The 21,058-nt window shown below is 37.1% G+C and overlaps 1 protein-coding gene across 2 annotated transcripts; it reads left to right on the forward strand.

The window, feature by feature from the left end:
- The first annotated feature begins 4,836 nt into the window (after positions 1-4,836).
- On the forward strand, positions 4,837-20,736 carry ubn1 (ubinuclein 1). Of its 2 annotated transcripts, XM_052127317.1 has the most exons (18): positions 4,837-5,268; positions 5,363-5,669; positions 5,766-5,867; positions 10,141-10,239; positions 10,331-10,474; positions 10,728-10,825; positions 11,469-11,901; positions 11,991-12,061; positions 12,167-12,296; positions 14,458-14,576; positions 14,783-14,905; positions 14,985-15,128; positions 15,413-15,463; positions 15,653-15,692; positions 17,263-17,700; positions 17,854-18,091; positions 18,783-18,881; positions 20,050-20,736. In XM_052127317.1, the coding sequence occupies exons 2-18, from the start codon at positions 5,436-5,438 to the stop codon at positions 20,100-20,102; spliced, it is 2,616 nt and encodes an 871-aa protein (XP_051983277.1). In that variant the 5' UTR covers positions 4,837-5,268; positions 5,363-5,435; the 3' UTR covers positions 20,103-20,736. The 2 variants fall into 2 exon arrangements, with proteins under 2 accessions (XP_051983277.1, XP_051983278.1); XM_052127318.1 differs by lacking the exon at positions 18,783-18,881 and having other exon boundaries at positions 4,837-5,669.
- The last annotated feature ends 322 nt before the right edge of the window (positions 20,737-21,058 follow it).

Consider the following 21,058-nt stretch of genomic DNA (forward strand, 5'->3'; position numbering starts at 1 on the left):
GAGAAGAATTTATAGTGAAAAACAACTTAAATATTGATCTGTTTCTCAACCATATCTCAACCTTACATATATGTAAGATGTAAGGTCCTTTCATTGCTTCCTTTTCTTGCTTCCTAGCTACTCTCTTAGAGCCTTTTTTTAATCTAGAAAGCGAGGAATGTCCAAGGAAAGGAAATGAGGAATCGAAGCAAGATCTTCAAAGCATGGTCTCAGCCCAGCTGCATTACCTCGAAGCAATTGCCGTTATGTTGTTAAAACTTGATAATTTTCATAATAAAACCTAATAATTCAAGATGCACTGTTGGAGTGTGACAATTATGGCTTATTTAAACCACAATGGTGAAATATGAATTAAAACTGTTGTGTTAGAGGTGAAGGGGGAGGAGAATTTATGCATGCTTCAGGTGTTTTGGGCAGAAAGTCTTCCGCATAGGATGCTCCAGTGCTTCCTTGCTCAAGCGTCCTCTGGAAGCTTCCTCTGTACTCTATTCTTGCCTCCTCATGGTGCATTAAGAGAATTGATAGATCCTTTATGATGGCGGACTTTGATCGGTTTCTGGGTCACGGGCATGAGGATGGAGGAGTGAGGAAACGAGGATGCACAATTTAAGAAATCAGAAGCACCCATAGATTTTACCACTGGAGTCGTATGGATTACTTTTATGCTGCCTTTATGTGCTTTTTGGAGCCTCAAAGTTCTGGCCACCATTTACTTGCATTGTATGGACCTACAGAGCTGAGATATTTTAATAAATATCTTTGTTTGTGTTCTGTGAAAGAAAGAAAGTCATACATATCTTGGATGGCATGAGGATTATAAATGATGAGAGAATTTTCATTTTGGGGTGAACAATCCCTTTACCATGTCGCAATATTTATTTTGGTGTAAAAAGACTTAAGTGTCAGCCATAAGGATCATATTTTCTACCATATTTTACAATTTATTGCCACTACATGAAAGCTTTATATCAGTGGTTCTCAACCTTTTTTAATTTTAAATCTGAAATATTCTAATTTAGTTAACCCTTATTTGGCTTAAATTCAACATAAGTTAGACCTATTAGTTTTACCCCAGAAACACACCAATATATGATCTTGTGATTAAAGCATGCATGCTCTTTTTAACTCTCATAAACCACATCAGTTAAGTCTCCGTTACATACTACTGTTTAAGTACAAAGCCATCACTGGGGCAGTTCCCTTGTTTTAGGTACATATTTGTACACTTTTTTGATCCTCTTAAAATGTTCCCCTTCAAAAGGTACCCTTAGGGTACAATAACGTACCCAAAATGGGTTATACATTTTAATTAGAGGTACAAAACAGGTTCACTTATGGTTAGCATGTGACAGCCCTTGTACCTTAAATGGTAAGTTTATTCTGAGAGTATGAATTACTAAAAACAGAAAGTGAAATTTCTTATAAAAATACTAGTTACTACTGGAAAAATAGATAGATATGTGACAAAGAGATGAAGAGAAAATTTAACTGTCAATCAATCAAATTGCTTATATTTAGTAGTCAGTCTGTGACATTTTTGAATTCTCAGAATTTTGATACTACCAAATTGTTTTATGAAACTATTTTGCTGTCAAATGCAAGACGTTTTATCCAAATGATTAATAAGCAATGTTTTAAATATTCAGAAGTGCCTAAAATGCAGAACTTTCACCTTTATTGTCATTTGCACAAACTTCCAAATGTAGTCTGACACCCCAAATGAATAATTTAATGTCTGTTGCCTAGAGTTTTAGAATTATGCTGCCATCTATTGGTCACTTATACATCAAACAGCAGAGACTACTGACGTGTTGCCCAAAGTAGTAGATTTCATGTCAGATTTTTCTAGATTAAACTCTGAATAAACTGGACTATTTCCCACATCACTGATTTCCAAACTGGACATTTTGTATATTATTTTTCCTCATGGTTAATCGTTTTCTTCAAAGCTTCATTTTTAGACTAGAACAATGACTTTATAAACAAACTACTATAATGGTTTGTGAACAACCCTTGTAGAACAGCTTATATTATTTGGGTAAAGCGCTTCGGTACACCATTACTACTGAAAATAATGAAACTAGGCAGAAAAAAACTGTGTTGGGTCCTTTATATATCTTGTCCTGAATATATATATATATATATATATATATATATATTCCTGTTTACACACAGCTTCCCAGTCAAACAAATATATTTATTGAATAAAAAATCAAAATATCAGGTCGGGAGATGAGACTTTGTTGTGTTCCGATGCCCTCCCTCTCTCCCTCCGCATGTCCGCGCAGCACACATCGGCACATCAGACACACAGCCAGGCAGGCAGCAGCCCCACCCAGCTCCTATCCCAGTTGTGTTTTTCTTGGCTTGTGAGGAGGTGAGTGGTAATGAACAAAAGACTAAGCTACCAGTGCCTCGACTTTACAGCTAATTAGCCAAAAGACAAATATAGTTAAACTTGTGTCTTGCTAACATGCATGACTCATGAGCTACTAGCTAATGTAATAAGTTATCTAAAGTTTAGCTAAGGCAATATATCATGGCCATACAGGCTAATGTACTGTACTTAATGGAGACACTACAGGTGAATATAGTCAAATGTGTCTAATAACATCATCACAATCGCCACATTGATATGCAAATTAGGCATTAACAAATTAAAATGAGCTAATTTGCATACATTTGACAAGGCACTGCAAGTGAATAAGATAAAAAATAAAATAACTAAAGCATATCACCCATAAAGCATATGGTGTATTCCAATAACACCTAAAGAATTAAAATGATTTATTGCCTTGTGCAAAATAAACAAATTATTAGTGAAACTATGTCCCTCTCCTTGGTGCAGTCATTTATTCTAAATATATACTTGAAACTAGTGGCATAGAAAACATGCACATTGTGGCATAGTTTCCTTTGCTATTGCCTGCTCTTGTGATAAACCTAGTGAATACTAAAGAAGACCACGTCTCTGTGTGAACTGATTAATTTTTAGAAATCTGTTGAGTATGAAACAATTGTCAGTGTGAGGGAATTAAAATAAATAGGTAAGGAAGTCAGTTGTATTAATCCATTTAACGTTTTGTTCAAAAAAATTGTTTTTGAAATAAATAATTTCATAGGTTCATCCAAAAGTTGAAATATTTTGCTTTCAGAGGCTTTATATGGAGTTAGGATAAAAATAAGGTGCATTTTGAACTGTTCTGAGACTAGTTCTGATAGACAGCAGACTGGAGGTTAAGTCATTCACTAAATAGTGAGCAAGGGAGTATCCTATAACTTTCTATGCAGCTAAGAGCATTCAATCTTAAAATCCATTCAAAAGTTCAGTTTCAGGCCACAGATGATGTTTGGACCACTCAACATGTTTGACAGACATGGGACAATGGTAATCAGTACATAGATTAACAATTTTGAAACGCTACATTTTATTTTAACATGGTTGGCAGTGTTCGGATGATGCTGGACACTGAATAAGAATCATTTATTCAGCTTTACAGAAAATAAGCTGTAATGGCTGTTACGTCTCAAAAACATGAATAGCCAACCCTCCTGGAAACAGGACTTTCTATAGCTTGGTGTCATTTATAATTTCACAACATAGTCTCACTATCCACATACAGCTCTGGAAAATATTAAGAGACCACTGCAAAATTATCAGTTTCTCTGGATTTGCTAATATGCATGTTTGAGTAAAAAGGACATTTTTGACAACATTTTTTTCTCCCAAAGAAAAAGTAATTTAGAGCATTTATTTGAAAAAAAAAAAAAAAAAAATGACAACTGGTCAAAATAACCAAAAAAGATTTTTTTTTTCAGACCTCAAATAAGGCAAAGAAATCAAGTTCATATTCATTTTCTCTGTGATGATCTGGGGGTCCTTCAGCCAGGCTGGAATGGGGCAGATTCATCTTTGTGAAGTACGCATGTTTTTTTCCAGCAGGACAATGCTCCATGCCACACATCTAGGTCAATCAAGGTGTGGATCAACACTGTCATGGCCAGCCCAATCTCCAGACCTGAACCCCATTGAAAACCTCTGGAATGTGCTCAAGAGGCAGATGGATGGTTAGAGGCCATCAAACAAAGCAGAGCTGCTTAAAGTTAAACAATTCCCAAGTTAAAACATTATTTGTGTTGTATAAAAGTGAACTAGTTTTCTTGGCATTATTCAAGGTCTGAAAACACTCCATCTTTTTTGTTATTTTGAGCAGTTGTCATTTTCTTCAAAAATAAATGCTCTAAATGAAAATATTTTATTGGAATTTGGGAGAAATGTCAGTATTACTCACACACATACCTATAAATAGTGAATACAGAGAAATTGGTAATTTTACAGTGGCATCTTAATTTCTTCCAGAGCTGTATGTGGACATTTTGTAGGAAATCTATTTGCTTGTTTATTAGGTGCTACTAGTTACAAATCTAAAAGGGAAATGAAAAATGCACACAGCATTCACACGCTGGTCTCAGGAGGTTAAGTGAAATTCAGGACCATGGACAGCACCGGCATTACTTTTTGTAGCACTGTAGACGTAATAAATAATATTTTCCTTCATTTAAAGTTATTTTTAGCTAATATTAGGCGTTATAAAAGCGCTTGACAAAAAGGGTAAACACGACAGAATAAGACCGTAAAGTATATACTGGAGACATAGCAAATGAGAAGAGGGGTGCAATTTAAAATAATACACATAGTAAAAGATATTAGTATGCTACCTTACCGGTTAAATGTAAATATACATCAGATAATCCCCGAGAAGATCGACACGGCTTCAAAAATATGCCAGACGCAGAATGATGACGAGTAAACGGACTCGTCAGTGATCAGTCCAATGGGAGCGTTTCATTATGATTTTTAGAAATAGTTCTGGGTGTCCATTCCACTGATTAAACTGTATCGCTAATAAATAGGGGATACGGGTTCGGTCTAACGTAGGCTAGCGATCGCGAACTGCCGATCAATCCATTTGAACTTAACTGGCCTTCCACCATTTCCGTTCTGCGTTTGAAAAATATTGATTCTGTATTGCCATGACAAATCAACCGAATTATTTATGGGGACTATTCAACTATTGGTGTCACGACGGCAATGCGATTCACCGAGGGCCACGTGGATAGAAAACAAAGACGCTTTTCCTCATGAAGGAATTGGCTGTTGAAGACCTGAGAACTTGCCATACAAAACAGCGCATCAACAATTCACCAATTACATAATATGGAATAAACAAGCGCGGTATGTGGACTTTCTAGCGGTTTCTTCGAAAGGTAACAACCTGTATCTAATACATACCGCATAATTCGCTAAGGCCAACCTCCCTTTAAGAAAGGAAAATGACGCTGATTTCAATTGGCTTCACAGGGCCATAATTACTCGACCAGATTGCGTGCACCTGTTTGGAAAGAATCGTGGAATGTTGCCATCGGTCTGAGCAATGGCCGCTCCTCGAAGAATTCAACTGACTGCAGTCTCGAGCGATGCACACTTCCCTCTTCCCAATGCCCCCAATACCAATGACCTATCTGTCAAAGTAGGTTTACCTGCGCCGAATCCAGCGGGTGGGTCGCCACCATCTCTGCCAGCTGCAACGCGAGTGGAATTAAAACTCTTCGAGCCGGACGATCAAAGCTGCCCGGAATTTAACTTCCTGGATTTGATCCGGACAGAGGTACAACAATTGTGTAGTATTGCCAGTAGTAAACCAGTATTGTGCAGTCATGAAAATCACTGGTAAATCTCTTGTTTTCATATGTTTATGTTTAAGGAAACGACCAAGAAAAATAAATTACTGACTTTAGAGGAGGTGTTGGAGGACAGGGTGAAGGATGAATTAGAAGCACTTGCAAGAAAGTTTGAAGAGAAATATGTGAGTATGAGCCTCTCCATCCATCATTAAATTAGGGTCTGGAGCACCAGGCATTGGGACATTCGTTTACATGTATTGCTCTATCACAAGCAAGTCTGTGATTTCCACCTTAAAGGAACAGTTCACCCAAAAATGATAATTCTCTCATCATTTACCTTCCTAGATGTGTATGGCTTTCTTCTGCTGAACACAAACAAAGGTTTTTAGAAGAATATTTCAGCTCTGTTGGTCCATACAAGGTAAGTGAATGGTGACCAGAACTTTGAAGCTCCAAAAAGCATTTAAAGGGAGCATAAATGTAATCCATAGGATTGTGGTTAAATCCATGTCTTCGGAAGCTATTTAATAGAGTTGTTCAGTTTGTAGTCCAAAAACCCAGAAGAGAATTTGCCATGGGTTCCTTCAGGATTTACCTAGGGCTTTTTATAATGGGTCTGTGTTAAACATTACTTGACATGGACGTTTTGTTCTACGATGCAATTTACACCATTTCATAACTTAAACGTAAATTTTGAAGCCGTATTGAGTAGAATACTTAAAAAAAAAAAAAAAAAAGAAAAAATGTATGCTCTGCAGCTTCAAAATTCAGTTTTGAGGTATGAAAGTGTGTCATTTATGTTGCAGAACAAAACCTCCACGTATCGTCAGGTAATGTGTACCACAGACCTTATTTTACACAAGTTCAAAAACCCCATTATGAAAAACTCCTAGGAAAATTCCAGGGATCCCATGTCAAATTAGATTTCTGGGTTTGCCTACAAATTGACATCACGTCCTTTTTGACATACATCTCCACTTTCACATTAAAGTGAATGTGGAGATTTATAGTAAAAAAGGATTTCAGCCATATGGATTACTTTTATGCTGCCTTTATGATCTTGGAGCTTTAACGGCCGACAGAGCTGAAATATTCTTCTAAAAACCTTTGTGTTCAGTAGAAGAAATAAAGACGCACATCTGGGATGGTATGAAAGTGAGAGAATTATCCCTTTAATGTAGCTCAGTAAATCTAGCAAACTTTTTATTTGTATTTATTTTATTATTTAATATTCATTTATATTACTAAATTCTATTTACCTGGTATTAAAGGAATATTTTGGGTTTAAAAAAAAGTTAAGCTCAATTGACAGCATTTGTGGCATAATGTTGATTACTACAAAAATGTTTTAAAATAAAGCAAAACTCTTGGTTCCAGTGTTGCACTTACAACAGAAGTGAATGGGGCCAATCCGTAAACATTAAAATACTCACCGTTTCAAAAGTTAAGCCACAAGATGTAAACAATACATGTTAACATGATTGTAGTGTGATAAAATTGCTTCCTAAACTTTTTTTGTGTGTAAAGTACAATTTTATGACAACATGATAAAGTAAACCCTAAAACAACCGTAAAAATTCCCAATGGCTCCTTCCCAAAACTGGAAAATGCTGCATTTTGAGGCTATATGGAGCCAATTTAAACAACAGCTCAAATAATGCATGTCTTTTAACATTAGATTTCACAGAAGTGTTTTTATAAAATTATAAGCTTCACATTTCTACCTTTTTTAAACCCTCCAAAAACTAGCCCCATTCACTTCCATTGTAAGTGCCTCACTGTATCCTTGATTTATGTTTTTTTTAATTTTTTTTAAGAAAACAAGGAACATGTCAAAATAATTATTTGTGGTAATACATCTAATGCCACAAATGCTGTCGACTGACCTTAACCCTTATGTAGCTTTGGGTAAAAAATGACCCCTTTTGAAATTTGCTTCCTTAAAACACATGGGTTCCTTCATCTCAGTGGTATGAGATTTGGTGACTTTTCCTACATTTTCTATCTATACACACAAAAAAAAAAATTGGGCTGGATTTAGGTTGTGTGATGTTAGGTGTCATATTTGACCCAACATAGGAAATTAAATGAAGAGGATAAAATGGGCTTTTTTTTTGCCAAATAAAATCCATAAATCAACCACAATGCAGTACACACACACACACACACACACACACACACAGAAATTAAGGGATGGTACTATAATATATCCACAATGTGTAACGCACATGCTCGCACACACACACCCACACACAATCATACCCCGAAATGAAGGGGTGAGACTATAACGCATCCAGAACGGAGAACACACACATATATATATATATATATATATATATATATATATATATATATATATATATATATATATATATATATATATATATATACACACGAACACATAAATTAAACGGTGAGGCAGTAATACTTGGCACATACCAAGCATGCTTACACACATGCACGCACACCAACACACAGATCAAAGGCTGAGTTTTAGACCGTTTCTTTTTTTCACTTTGAGAAAGCTTAGGCTTAAGGGTGGGAGCAAAATATTTAATCTAAGTCTTGTGTTTGTACGCAAAATTATGTATTTTTTAAGTTCTGTTTATTGCTGATGGTTTTATTGACTTTTTTTTTATTTATTCTATTGATTTATTAAATTGGGTTGTTTGAAATTAATGAAAGGTAACAAAAATATTGCTCTTATTACAAACCTTGGTGTTACAAAGAGAAGACTTAATGTAGTATCAAACCAAACAAATGCTTTAATAAAAAAAATTAAATGGTGATATTTTATGTCTTTGATCATGTCTAAATATTCTCTATAAATGCAGAACTTATAAGATAAAAAATAAATAAATCTGTTTGCTACAACCAGGCAAATGAGTGCACCTCTGCAGCAATCTTCTTGTTCTAATTGTATAATTTCACGCCATTTTCATATTTTTCTTCCTGAATTATTTCGAGAAATGTAGATTTTCACTGAAGTGAAATAAAATGTTCTAATTTTATATGAAAATTAATTTTGTAGTTTATTAATTTATAAGGTTAAAAAAATTGCCTCCGCTTCTGAGACAATCAGTCCACGCACCGTATCATGTGGCTCGTTGTGCATGACACCGCGAAGACTGGCAACATGTGTAGGCTCACACTATTCTCCGCTATCCATGCACAACTTGCCCCACACCCCATTGAGAGCGAGAACCCCTAATCGTGACCATGAGGAGATTACCCTATTTGACTCTACCTAGCCACCAGGCCAATGCTTAGGAGACCTGGCTGGAGTCACTCCGCATACCCTGGATTCGAACTCGCGAATCCAGAGGTGGTAGTCAGCATCAATACTCGCTGAGCTACCCAGGCCCCTCAAAGCCAAATTATTAAATGTCATTGATCAATATATGCGGAGGAATCCATTGTTTTGTTGCGGGGTGTCAAAATGAAGATTTTTGCCCATGATTTTGGAGCAAAACTACAAGTAAAAAAAATAACCAAAGTGGCTGAGTCATTATTTAATTTTTGTAGGTCTATTACTAAAATCAGTTGACTTAAGCACCCCTTGTTGCTTTTATAGTCCAAAGGCGTGAGTCAAGAAATTGCACACACACATGCACAAAAATCTTATATTTGCCTATAACTCCAGAAGTATTAAAGACCTATTTGGTTAAATCCCAGAGATATGGGTCTCTCAATGTGGCTCCGTGCATAAATTGTTAAATGTTACCCATTTTCAATGGTCAAAAACCAAATGTGAGTAACATGGTATGAAGTTAGTATTTCTTGTCCATTTGTGCAATACCTATATCTAGTAAATTTACATCTACAAAGCTCTGGAATGCATTAAAAGTATTAACATAATCTAAAAAAGTTAAGCTGGGGAAGTTCCTGAAATTTGGTTGATTTGACATTTGAATAACAATACAGAAGTAACCCTTGTATCATTAATGTTGCATTACAAAATGTGAAATGTCTCCCTTTAGGTCTCAATTGTATGTCTAAAGTGTTAAGGTTACAAGGGCAGTGTCCTTTTATTACCCTAATTCACTGTCAAGTAATTTATTTATTGGTAAAGTGCTTTTTTTCAACACTATTTACAATTTCAGAAAATTGTAAAGATTATTAAAGAATTTCCCTCCAGTTACCCTACTGTGTCAGTGGTTAAATTGTATTTGTAAATGTAGAGTGTATGTGTCCTACACTTCTCTTCCATTTGATGTGATCTGGTAAGGTTCATTTAAATTATGATTTGAATTAACCAGCCTTATCCTGTATAATCAGTCTTGATCTTAAACCACCTTTAAAGTAAACTGAAACATACTGACACTAGACTGAAATTTGTAGAGATACTGAACAATCTAGAGGTATATTTTGATAATTGTCATAGTATAGTCATGTTGCTTGCTTTTGATTGTTCAGTTATATTCTCTACTAAATTCCACCATTTTTTCTTTTTAGGGCAAAGCTGGCAAAAAGAAAAAGGACAGATTAGAAGACCTGGTGGATATCGGCTTTGGTTATGATGAAACCGATTCATTTATCGATAACTCTGAGGCTGTGAGTTTCAGGCCAATGTGTGACAGATTATTCCCCTTAACAATATAGCATTTGAATGTTTTGGTTTTCTTTTTTTATATACATAACCTAGTATGATGAATTGGTGCCAGCTTGTCTTACCACCAAATATGGAGGGTTCTACATCAACTCTGGAACTCTGCAGTTTCGGCCAGCCTTTGATGAGGGAGAGGAGAACGAGACGAATGATTTTGAGGACGATGGTTTAAAGCCCAAGGTGTGTAAATTACATTTAAGGCCTGGGTAGCAGTGTAGTGTGCAGTGCAAGCTGTAGCTTAGTGGTTAAGTGTTCAACTTTGGTAATGGCAAAAATTTTAAATTAAAATTGTTCATATGGCCCTTCCTTTTCTAGTACCCACTGCTGTTAAAGGTGTACGCTTTAGAAAAACAGTCCAGTTGCAGTTTGTGTGATGGTCCTCCGGTTTATGCAAAAAATTATGTAATTAATTATTTTTTTTGAATATGCACAGAAACGAAAGCTTAAGCAGGGAAAAGAGAGAATGATGAGCAAGAAAAAGAGAGATGATGACATGCTGGCTAAGAATGAAGAGGAGGATGTCCAGAAGAGGTAAATCTGTTTTTATTTCCTGTGAAAGTTTACTCCTTCAGTATTCTGGTCTACTGAAAATTGATTCATGCTTTCTTAACCTCTTACTCGGGGGCATTTTTGGGCTGCCGCCTGCAATTTCACACATTTACACAGCTCACAATTTACACATACTCTGGACTAGTTGCCAAAAATAATTTTTATCTTATTATGAATTGTTTTTGTTTTTTCCTAAATTTGTAAGAATGTAATTCTGGTTCTGTCCATGCCATCTCCCTCAAATTCCTCCCTCCATTCCACTAGATGGCAGCAAGTACTAGAAAAAAATATTTTTCCTCTATCGCCTTTCATCACAAAGTGCCAATCTGAAATATAGGTGGCACTCTAACGAATCTCAGCCCTGACAGATGTGCTCGTCCATAGACATTCGGTCTAATTTTCAGTTCATGTATTAGAAAGTCATTAGGAAGCTGATATCCTCCCTTTGAGATGATGATGATGATGATAACATTTATTTCCGATGATTTGGCTAGCATGCTTTTCCTGCTGTACTGCCTATTTGGTTCTGGATATCGAAGATATAACATCGGATTATTCACACAAGCCGGTGGCTCGGCAGAGTTGAAGAGGTTAAACTTTTTTCATTTTCCTGCTTCCTTCTCAGCACCCCGCCAGACAAGCCATCAGCAGAGAAGATAAAAAAGAAAAGCAAGAAGCCGCTAAGCATTGAGAAGATGCTGAAGAAATTCCATAAGGAAAAGCTTCAGCAGTTGCAGATGTTTAATACTAAAGAGAAGGAATCGGATGATCTCAAGGACAGTGGCTCCATCATGCAAGCTGATGTTCAAGAACCAGCCATATCCGCAGACCCTCTTCTCACACTCATTGGTTCGGCCACTGCGGATGACATCCTTCAAGCGGTTAAGGCAACGGAGCAAGACTTTGACTTAGATGGGCTCTTGGGGGAGCCGCAGAACATCAGCTCTCCAAGCCTGGAGGAAAATGGAGAGATGGTGTCTGTCACCACAAAGCCCCCCTCATCAATTCCAGATGGTCTGCCTCCAACACTAGAGCAACACATTCAAGAACTTGCTCAGGTATCGTTTGTGGCTGCTGAGGATTAGAAAAGATCTCTGTTTGTTTGTGGGTATACATGCTTTATTCCCTTCCTCATTTCGTCCTTTAGGCTGTCAAGAATATTGAAGGACAAAATAAGATGGAGATTTTGTCTTCAGAGCTCAGCAGTGTTTTACTAGAGTAAGTTACCTAGCAGGATTTTAACATCTTGCATACTGCATTATTATGGATTGGTTAAGTTTTTTCTTAAATCATACACCAACATATTTCTCTTTGTATGGTCAGAGTGGAGGTGAGCTCGAAACAGCTTGGTGGCAAAGTACGTTCCAGAATCTTCTCCTATCTGGCATCACAGCTGTCTTGCAGCAAAGGCACTCTGGTTAAAAGAGCCAAAAAGCTCCACAATCTACAGCAGGTCTGTACTGAACAACTCACTAAAATAAATGAATAAAAAGTTCCTAAAAATGTTCTGCTAAGATCTCTCCTTGAAGGGATTGTTCACCCACAATTTTAAATTCTCTCATCATTTACTCTCCCCCATGCCATCTCAGATGTTTTTGACTTTTTTTCTGCTGAACACAAATGACGATTTTTAGAAGAATATTTCAGCTCTGTAGGTTCATGCATTGCAAGTCAACAAGATCTGAACTTGGAATGCCCCAAAAACATACTGTATAAAGTCAGCATAAAGGAAATCCATATAGCTCAAGTGGTTAAATCCATGTCTTCAGAAGAAATAGGATAGGTGTGGGTGGAAAAACAGAACAATATTTAAGTCCTTTTGTTACTATAAATCTCAACTTTTGCTTTAGCTTCAAAATTCTTTTGTTTTTGACGATTCGCATTCTTTGTGCATATCGCCACCTACTGGGCAAGAAGGAGAATTTATAAATAAAAGGACTTAAATGTTGATCTGTTTCTCACCCACAACTATATCATATTTCTTCTGAAAAAATTGATTTAACCACTGGAGTCCCATGGACTACTTTTATGCTGCCTTTACATGCTTTTGTAACTGGAGCCAGCTGGTAGATAGCTGTGCAGTGTGTAAACCTCACTCCCCTGACCTCAAGAGGTGCACTAGCACCTTTTAGCCTTTAGCCTCCTTGTTAGCACACCTGCCTCGAAGCCGGAGATGCCGGTTCGAGACCTGTTCGGAGCGGGGTGAGCAGGGCCGGTTGCAATGGTGCCGTGACCCGGATGGGAGTGAGGTTTAGGGGGGTGAGTGTAACTGGAGCCAGCTGGTAGATAGCTGTGCAGTGTGTAAACCTCACTCAAGAGGTGCACTTGCAACTTACGCTAGAGGCTGTAGCCTTTAGCCTCCTTGTTAACGCATCCGCCTCCCACGCTGGAGATGCCGGTTCGAGTCCCGTTTGGAGCGGGGTGAGCAGGGCCGGTTACACTTTATTGAGCTTCAAAGTTTTGGACCATGTTGACTTGCATTGTATGAACCGTAAGTGCTGAGATATTCTTCTAAAAATCTTAGTTCAGCAGAAGAAAGTAAGTCATACACATCTGGGATGGCATTAAGGTGAGTAAATGATGATAGAATTTTCATTTTTGGGTGAACGGTTCCTTTAAGGCCCTTTCACATGACTCCACTGACCTTTTAGAAGTGCACCCAGTAATTACTTTACAGTTACTATGTGGGCAGTGCCAGCATACCCCAAAAAAACTATTCTGTTCTAATATCAAATACAACTTGGTCTCATAGAATCACTGTACTATACCTACATTTTTGTAAAATGATTTTTACGTGGCTCTTGTACATCTCGTTGCGCTTTCAATAATGAGTATTTTCCCTTTCACACAAATCACGAGTAAAACAGCAAAATGATCAGTTCAGAAACACATTTGCCCTGTTTCTCATACAGCGCTATCTTATGACATCTGAACAATTTTACTATAGTGCATGACTTGTAACCAACTACATTTACAAGCTTTTTCGAGCATGAACAAATTGTGTGGTAGCTTAACTGGTAGATTGTTGCACTTGCGATTTAAAGGACCAAGGTACTAGTCCTGAAGAGCATGCAAGACGACACGTGAGATTAAAGTGTCATAGAAACACCACAAATTGATGTGATTCAGCTATTTGTTTTTCTTGATAGTGGCATTTGTTTGGGTGAAAATTTTACTCCCTTTTAGTGCCACGCAGAGGATATTTCACCTTCAAAAACTGCTGCGATACATGTAAGGAACCATGTAATCTCATTTTGCAAAGATATTGCCCCAGTCACGTAATTTTAAATCAACCCATAGACATCTACTTGTATATGTATTTACTCCTCATTATTTCACTATGAACCCTTCCTGCTGTCTTGTTGTCCAGTAATCTCGTAAAAAATCGCCCTTCCATGATTGCAACGCTTTTCATAAGGACATCAAAGTGTTGCATGTTTCTTCTGTTCAGAGATGCATTGAAGCCCTGACATGAGTTATGTGAAAGGGCCTCCACTCTCTTTAAAATAATAAGGCACTGGCTTTTTGTTTACTTTCTGCTATGGATTACAAAATACTTTAAATACAGTTACATTTCTCTAAAAGCTTAATGTGCTTGTCACATGTGTTGTCAGGATGAAAATTTGAGGGAGCTTCTACAGAAGCTCAAGAATGCAGTTGCCAGGTCCATGCCCGAACAGATCACCCGTTTCCAAATTCACTGCCAAGCTCACTCAGAAGCCAGAGCTGCCAAGTAATCAGTCATTTTTATTGTTTGACACAAACACTGTAAATAATCACTTTCATAGGTTCACCATATTTTATTGAAGGCAAGAAAGCCCAACACATTATCCTGTCTTAATCGGATTGTTCTAACAGTATGCATCTTTTAAGTGTATGCGACTTACGTTTATTCTTTATGGAAAAGATCATGAGAAAATATTACTTGTGGGTTTTAAGGCTAGAAGCTGAGAAGGGGCGGGATCAACGGGTGATTGATGGGTCTGATGAAGAAGAAGAGGAGAGGAGTGGAAAACGAGTCTTTGGGCCTCGCAAGAGATTCAGATGGAATGAAGAGATCAGGTTGGGTCTCTTATATGTATGGTTGATTATTAAGACTACTTGAATAATACGTTAATAAACTTTTTTTTTTTTTTTTCAGGGAGTTGCTATTTGAGATAGTTAATTTGAAGATGATTAGCTATGACTTTGAGTCACCTGCATGCTCTAGTTTGGAGGAGTATCTGAAAACATTCCTGGAGGCTGATGTTAAACCACTTTGGCCTAGAGGATGGATGCAAGCCAGGTATACAAAGCAAATTATGAATACTCAGAAATTTAGGAGAGCAAGCTATAGGGTCCCGTTCAGTTCATCAGTTTCAAAATGTAAGTCCTTATTTCTGAATGTAGACAACTGTAACTTCTAAATATTTGTATTGCATTATACTGTATAAATCTCAATGTTCAACCTTATTGAGTCTGAACCCATGTAAGTAGACTGAACTGTATATAATGGTTGTAAAAACATAACTACTATTCATTTGTTCAAGATTGTGAGTATTTCCTGCTGAATTCCTTTGTTCTCAACAGGATTCTGCTTATAGAAACTCGAAAAGCTCATGGTCACATCACTGGTGTGGTGTAAGTATGATTCCACACTTCCACTATTTCACTTAAAAAGTTAAATATTGTCAGATATCTGCGGATGGCTAGTTTGGGAAAAATTGGTGAGTTTTGTTTTTTAAATTGTGTTAATTAGCAAAAACAAACAAATATTAAACTTCACCACTGAGATCATGTTGAAAAATTGCCATTCTCTTTATTTTACAGGGCAAGGAAGAAACCAGTGAGCACAACAAAACAAAAAAAGGTACAGCTTACAGACTAAGACACACAAGTTTGGGATGTGTGGCCGCAATATAGTTTGCTGTTGTCTGTTAATTTAAAGGGTATGCATCTCTTGCATATAAACATAATAATCAGGAAATAATACATTTTGTCTTCGAGCAAGGCTTACCAACCAGTGGGTTCACATACCAACCACAAGTGGTTGGTGAGATTGTGATATATATAATAATAATAATAATAATAATAATAATAATATTAAATGTGTAATCTGTAGATCAGCAGTTACAGAAATTCTCAAACCAGCCCGTCTGGCACCAACAATCATGCCACGGTCTGTAACTGCCGATCTCCTGTGATTTTCACACACAACAGTCTCTAGAATTTAATCAAAATGGTGCTAAAAACATCCTGTGAGCGGCAGTTCTGTGGACAGAAATGCCTTGTTGATGAGAGAGGTCAACAGAGAATGGCCAGACTGGTTTGAATTGACAAAGTCTACGGTAACCCGTATAAATGGTAAATGGTCTTTTTTAACCTTAGTGGTTACCAAAGTACTTTACACTGTCCCATTCACTCATACACCAATGGCGGCAGAGCTGTCATGCAAGGCGCTAGCCTGTCATTGGGAGCAACTTGGGGTTCAGTGTCTTGCCCAGGGACACTTCAGCTTGTGGATTCGTGCGATTAGCGGCCGACCCACTCTACCACCTTAGCCACAGCTGCCCCATAACCGTTCTATATAATTGTGATGAGAAGAATATAATCTCAGAATGCTATTCTGAGATGCGGGTTGGCGCCATTTTGGCAGCACGAGGGGGACCTACACAATATTAGGCAGGTGGGTTTATTGTTGTGGCTATCTCTGCGGTAACGCTCAATAAGCCACGTTATAAAATGTGTGGATTGACTCCAACGCAGAGGCAACTGAGATTTATCATCCGCCACCCAGATTTAGGCGATTCACTACGCCACCATGAGGACTTGGAGCACATTGGGAATTAAGCATTCCAAATTGGTGAGAAAATGGGAGAGAAAATATGTATCCATAAAACTGCAGGGATTTAATCCATGTCTTCTGAAGCTATTTTATCGGTTTTAGGTGAGATCAGACCACAATGTACATCCTTTTTTTACTTTACATCTTGCCATTTCAGTCTCTAGGCACGATCATGATTTCATGCTCTATTACACTTCCAATTGCTTCATATGCGCAGAGCGCTAGGAAGTGTAATTCAGCTTGCAATCATGATCACCAAGGAGACTGCAGATGTCAAGATTTATAGTGAAAAGGGTCTGTTAGTCTGTTCTCACCCAAAATCGATTAGATCGCTTCAGAAGACTAATTAAATCACTGGAGTCTTATGGATTACTTTTATGCTGCATTTATGTGCTTTTTGGATTCTTTGGATTCCAATTCACTTGCATTGTATAGACCTTCAGAGATGAGATTCACCTAAAACTCTTAGTTTGTGTTCTGCAGAAGAGTAAATTATGAGAATTACAATTTTTAGGTGAACCATCCCTTTATATCCTAGTTAGTTAGAACTCTCAATGTCTTTTAAACCTTGCTCTTTCCAATATTGAATACACAGGGCAGTGCTGTCTCTGAGGACTGTACAAATAACCTGGATGTTCAAGGCCCTCAAGCAAGGAAACGCAAGCGTCTGAGTCTACCTGCGAGTACACAGCCTGAAGTTGCAGCCACTCCAAGTACCACTGCCAAAACACCATTAAACACACAAACTTCTGCCACTTTACCCACCATTCCAGTTAATCATAGGGAAGGGGAAAACGGCACTCAGAGAAGTCCGGTGACCGCAGGTGGGGTTGAATCGGTGCAGATAATGTGGACCAAGTCTGGTATGGATTCAGATTCAAAGCGACAGAATGCTGAAGAGAAATCAACTCCAAAACTGACCCTAGTGGCACCCCCAGATGGTGCTCAGGCCAACGGTGCATCAATGGTTCAGGGTGTGGCCAGACTGCTCACTACGACATCAATAGATGATGCACCAGTTTCAATGGCAGCTGTGAGTTGTTTAAACAAATATATACATGCATGCATGCATGCAAGCAAGTACAATGCATAGTTATTAAAAGCAGATCATATGGTTTTGAGTATTATATTGAATATAACTGAATCTTTGAACTGTACTTAAAAATGTCCTTTGCTTGTATTTCAGGCTGCTGGGGAATTCTCATGTGGGAACCCAGCACTCCCCACCCCTTCTCTGTCTTTCCTTCCATCCTCCTACCACACCACAGCGCAGCCAGACACCTTTCCAAGCTTTGCCCCCCTGCATACCCTCCCATTCACTGGGCTAAGCCCTGGCACTAAGCTCCCTGGACAGCCTCAGGCCTGCAAAGGTGCAGTGTTTCCTGGCCTAGCACCTGGAACTTTCCAGCATGGTATCACGCACGGTGAGCAGATATTGATCCTAAAAATTTACATGTAAGCTTAGTTTGTTTAAAAGGTGAAGTGGGTAATTTCAATAATTGAATTATTTTGAACATCTCATTCTTGATTTGTTATTTGATTGGGCTGCCAATAGTTGAGCCATTTTTTTTATTGCCAAGATGATAACTATGTGGTTGCTGAATTAAATATGCAACATAAGGTCATGTTACAGTATAGCTTACTACTGTTTTAAACGTGTATCATTGCATAATGCATTCTGTTTCAAATACCATTTAAAGAAATTGAAGGGAATATAAATGATATACAGTGCAGTATTTAGTTCCGAACGTACCCAATTCCCTCACGCTATTAGTTGAGCCAGAAGTTGACATGTCAGACCCCTCAAACAGAGTATTAATACAGTATTTACACTTAGAAGTCAGCCATTAAATTTGGCTTACTTATAGTTGTCTATACACATTAAACTGAAATGGGGAAAAGTATTTTAACACAAGAAAATACATACTACTATTTTTACCTACTTTCAGACACCTGATATACATGTTCTGCCTTGTTGAGACCAAAGACTTTGTACTCTTGTCTTCAAATGCACAGAATAAGAATGCTGTGATGTTTCAAGCACTTTGCTCCACCATTGTAATGTAACATTTGTCATCTGGTGTTGTATCTTCTTCCTCCTCCTTCCTATTTCAGGAAACTCTATGCTGTGCTCTAGCACTCTTCATCTTCTGTCTGTCCCTGTTTCCTCTCCTGCTCCTCTTCATTCTTTAACACCATGGCTCTTTGGTTTAGGTAACTTTGCACACCTTTGAAAACCCCTCAGGGATAGTTAAAACATGCTAACATCAATCATTGTGTTCACATTAATGTTAGCTTGCATTACACCTATCTTTCTGGCCTGGCCTTTCTGAAGCTGACAGTTTCTGGTTTAACTTTGTAACTTTTATTTAAGCTGGATCACAATAATACACGCAAAGCCTTTTATATTACTCTGTGAAGCCTGTGTAGCCCATTTAATTAGTTTACTGTAAAAGTGTGAGGCTTTATTAAACTTTAAATCTTGAGCCAAATTATTTCAGACATGTAGTTTTCTGTTCAAAAGCAGCCAATTTAGCCATTATTAGCAATAGCTAGATAGTTATTTCAGCTAAACTAACTGACAAACTAATTAGCCATTGCTAATATGGCTACTTGATTATGGAACAGATTATGAAGATATAGTTAGCTTTTTTTTTATTTGAAATCATTATCTAACTATATCTTCATAATCTGTTCCATAATCAAGTAGCCATATTAGCAATGGCTAATTAGTTTGTCAGTTAGTTTAGTTAAACTAACTAAATCTTCATAATCCGTTCAAAAGCAGCCAAATTAGCCATATTAGCACTGGCTAGTTAGTTTGTCAGTTAACTAACTGATTGTCTCTTCATATTCTGTTCAAAATCAGCCAACGTAGCTATAATGTCAGTAGTTAGTTTGTAAGATTGTTTAGTTTACTGACTAAATGTATCTTAATAATCTGTTTGAAAGTAGCCATATTAGCAATGGCTAGTTATTTAGTTCGACTAAACGAACTGACATACTTGCTAGCCATTGCTAACACTGCTACATTTGAACGGATTATGAAGAGACTGTTGGTTAGTTCAACTAATCTAACTGACAAACTAATTAACTAACTGCATCTTCTTAATCTGTTCAAAATCAGCAAAAGTAGCCATAATAGCAATAGTTCGTGACCTAGTTTAGTTGACTGTCTCTTCATAATCAGCAAAAGTAGCAATAATAGCTAAGTTTATTTCTTTTTGACAAAACAATAAAAGGTTCACAATTAGACCATATTTAACGTAAAACCAACTTTGTGTCTTGCAACAAAACTGATGTTACTTTTGAATTACTGACTTAAAGAACCATCACAAATTTATTTTCAAAGATGAACCTTCTTTTTTTGTTTTTTTGACAGATGGAAACCAGATCCATGCAGATGGGGTTAATGTTAGGAGGAAACTACATTAATAGCCATTAGAGTGAAAAAGATCAGTGTGAAAACTCAGCACTTCCTGAGCTCATGAAGATTGAATGGATATTACTGAACATGGTGTCAAAACATTTACATTAAAATGTAATGTGCAAATTATGGCTCAAGGATACCTTTCTTTTCTACATTAAAGAATTAAAACTCCTTATAAATAAATGTTATTTATTTGCAGTAAGGAAAAATATGCTGAATGCTGGTATATGAACTATAATAGAAGCCTTTTGTTTTTCACAGTGTTAAGTTTTGAATTGTATGACCATCCCTTTGCACTTACTGTAATGCACTTACTTAGAAACTTTCACTCTTTGTAACTTCTGATATGAATCTGAAACGCCACCCTACGGTATTAATTTTATATAAATATGTAATGTAAATTAACATTAAATGAATCGTATGTGCTGATTAATGCCACTTTTTCTTGTTTGTTTTCTTTTTACTGGACTAGGGAATGAAATGATGCCATGTAATGATCTCAGGGCTGTTTAAGTATAATGGCTGGGTTCTTATAGTGAAATGCTGCAAAATATGTACAGAACATGCACTTGCTTTTGTTTTTGAATATAGTAAAATGTGAAATTTTTTTTATTTATTTTTTTTTGTGGAAAAAATAAAGCTTCCTTAAATTTATTAACCGCATTAACAGTACATTCAGTACTTTTGAGTATTTTTCTTGTTGATACTATGACAGTTTGACATGCATAATGGTACAGTTTTGCTAACTTGAGACTAGTTATTTTGGGCAGCCTAGTAGTAGCACTGTCATGGGTTAATATGCAATCTCATGAACCCTGTTTTTAAAATTTGTGCTTTCTTGAAGTCTTTCTGAGGAAAAGTTTAGTCTCCGATTAATTATATTGTTCAGTGGCTATTAAATGTAATTTTAAGGTAGAGCATGTTGCCTCGGCCTTGAGGAGTTCAGAGGTTTGTGCACTTG

Source organism: Xyrauchen texanus, chromosome 5 (assembly GCF_025860055.1).
Source record: "Xyrauchen texanus isolate HMW12.3.18 chromosome 5, RBS_HiC_50CHRs, whole genome shotgun sequence".
Classification (NCBI taxonomy): Eukaryota; Metazoa; Chordata; class Actinopteri; order Cypriniformes; family Catostomidae; genus Xyrauchen; species Xyrauchen texanus.

Bases quoted from the DNA above. Each gene is read 5' to 3' on its own strand.
- ubn1 (XM_052127317.1), top strand. From the start codon at position 5,436: ATGGCCGCTCCTCGAAGAATTCAACTGACTGCAGTCTCGAGCGATGCA. The intron at 10,475-10,727 runs GTGTGTAAATTA...GAATATGCACAG, and splicing joins ACGATGGTTTAAAGCCCAAG to AAACGAAAGCTTAAGCAGGG. The intron at 10,826-11,468 runs GTAAATCTGTTT...CTTCCTTCTCAG, and splicing joins GAGGAGGATGTCCAGAAGAG to CACCCCGCCAGACAAGCCAT.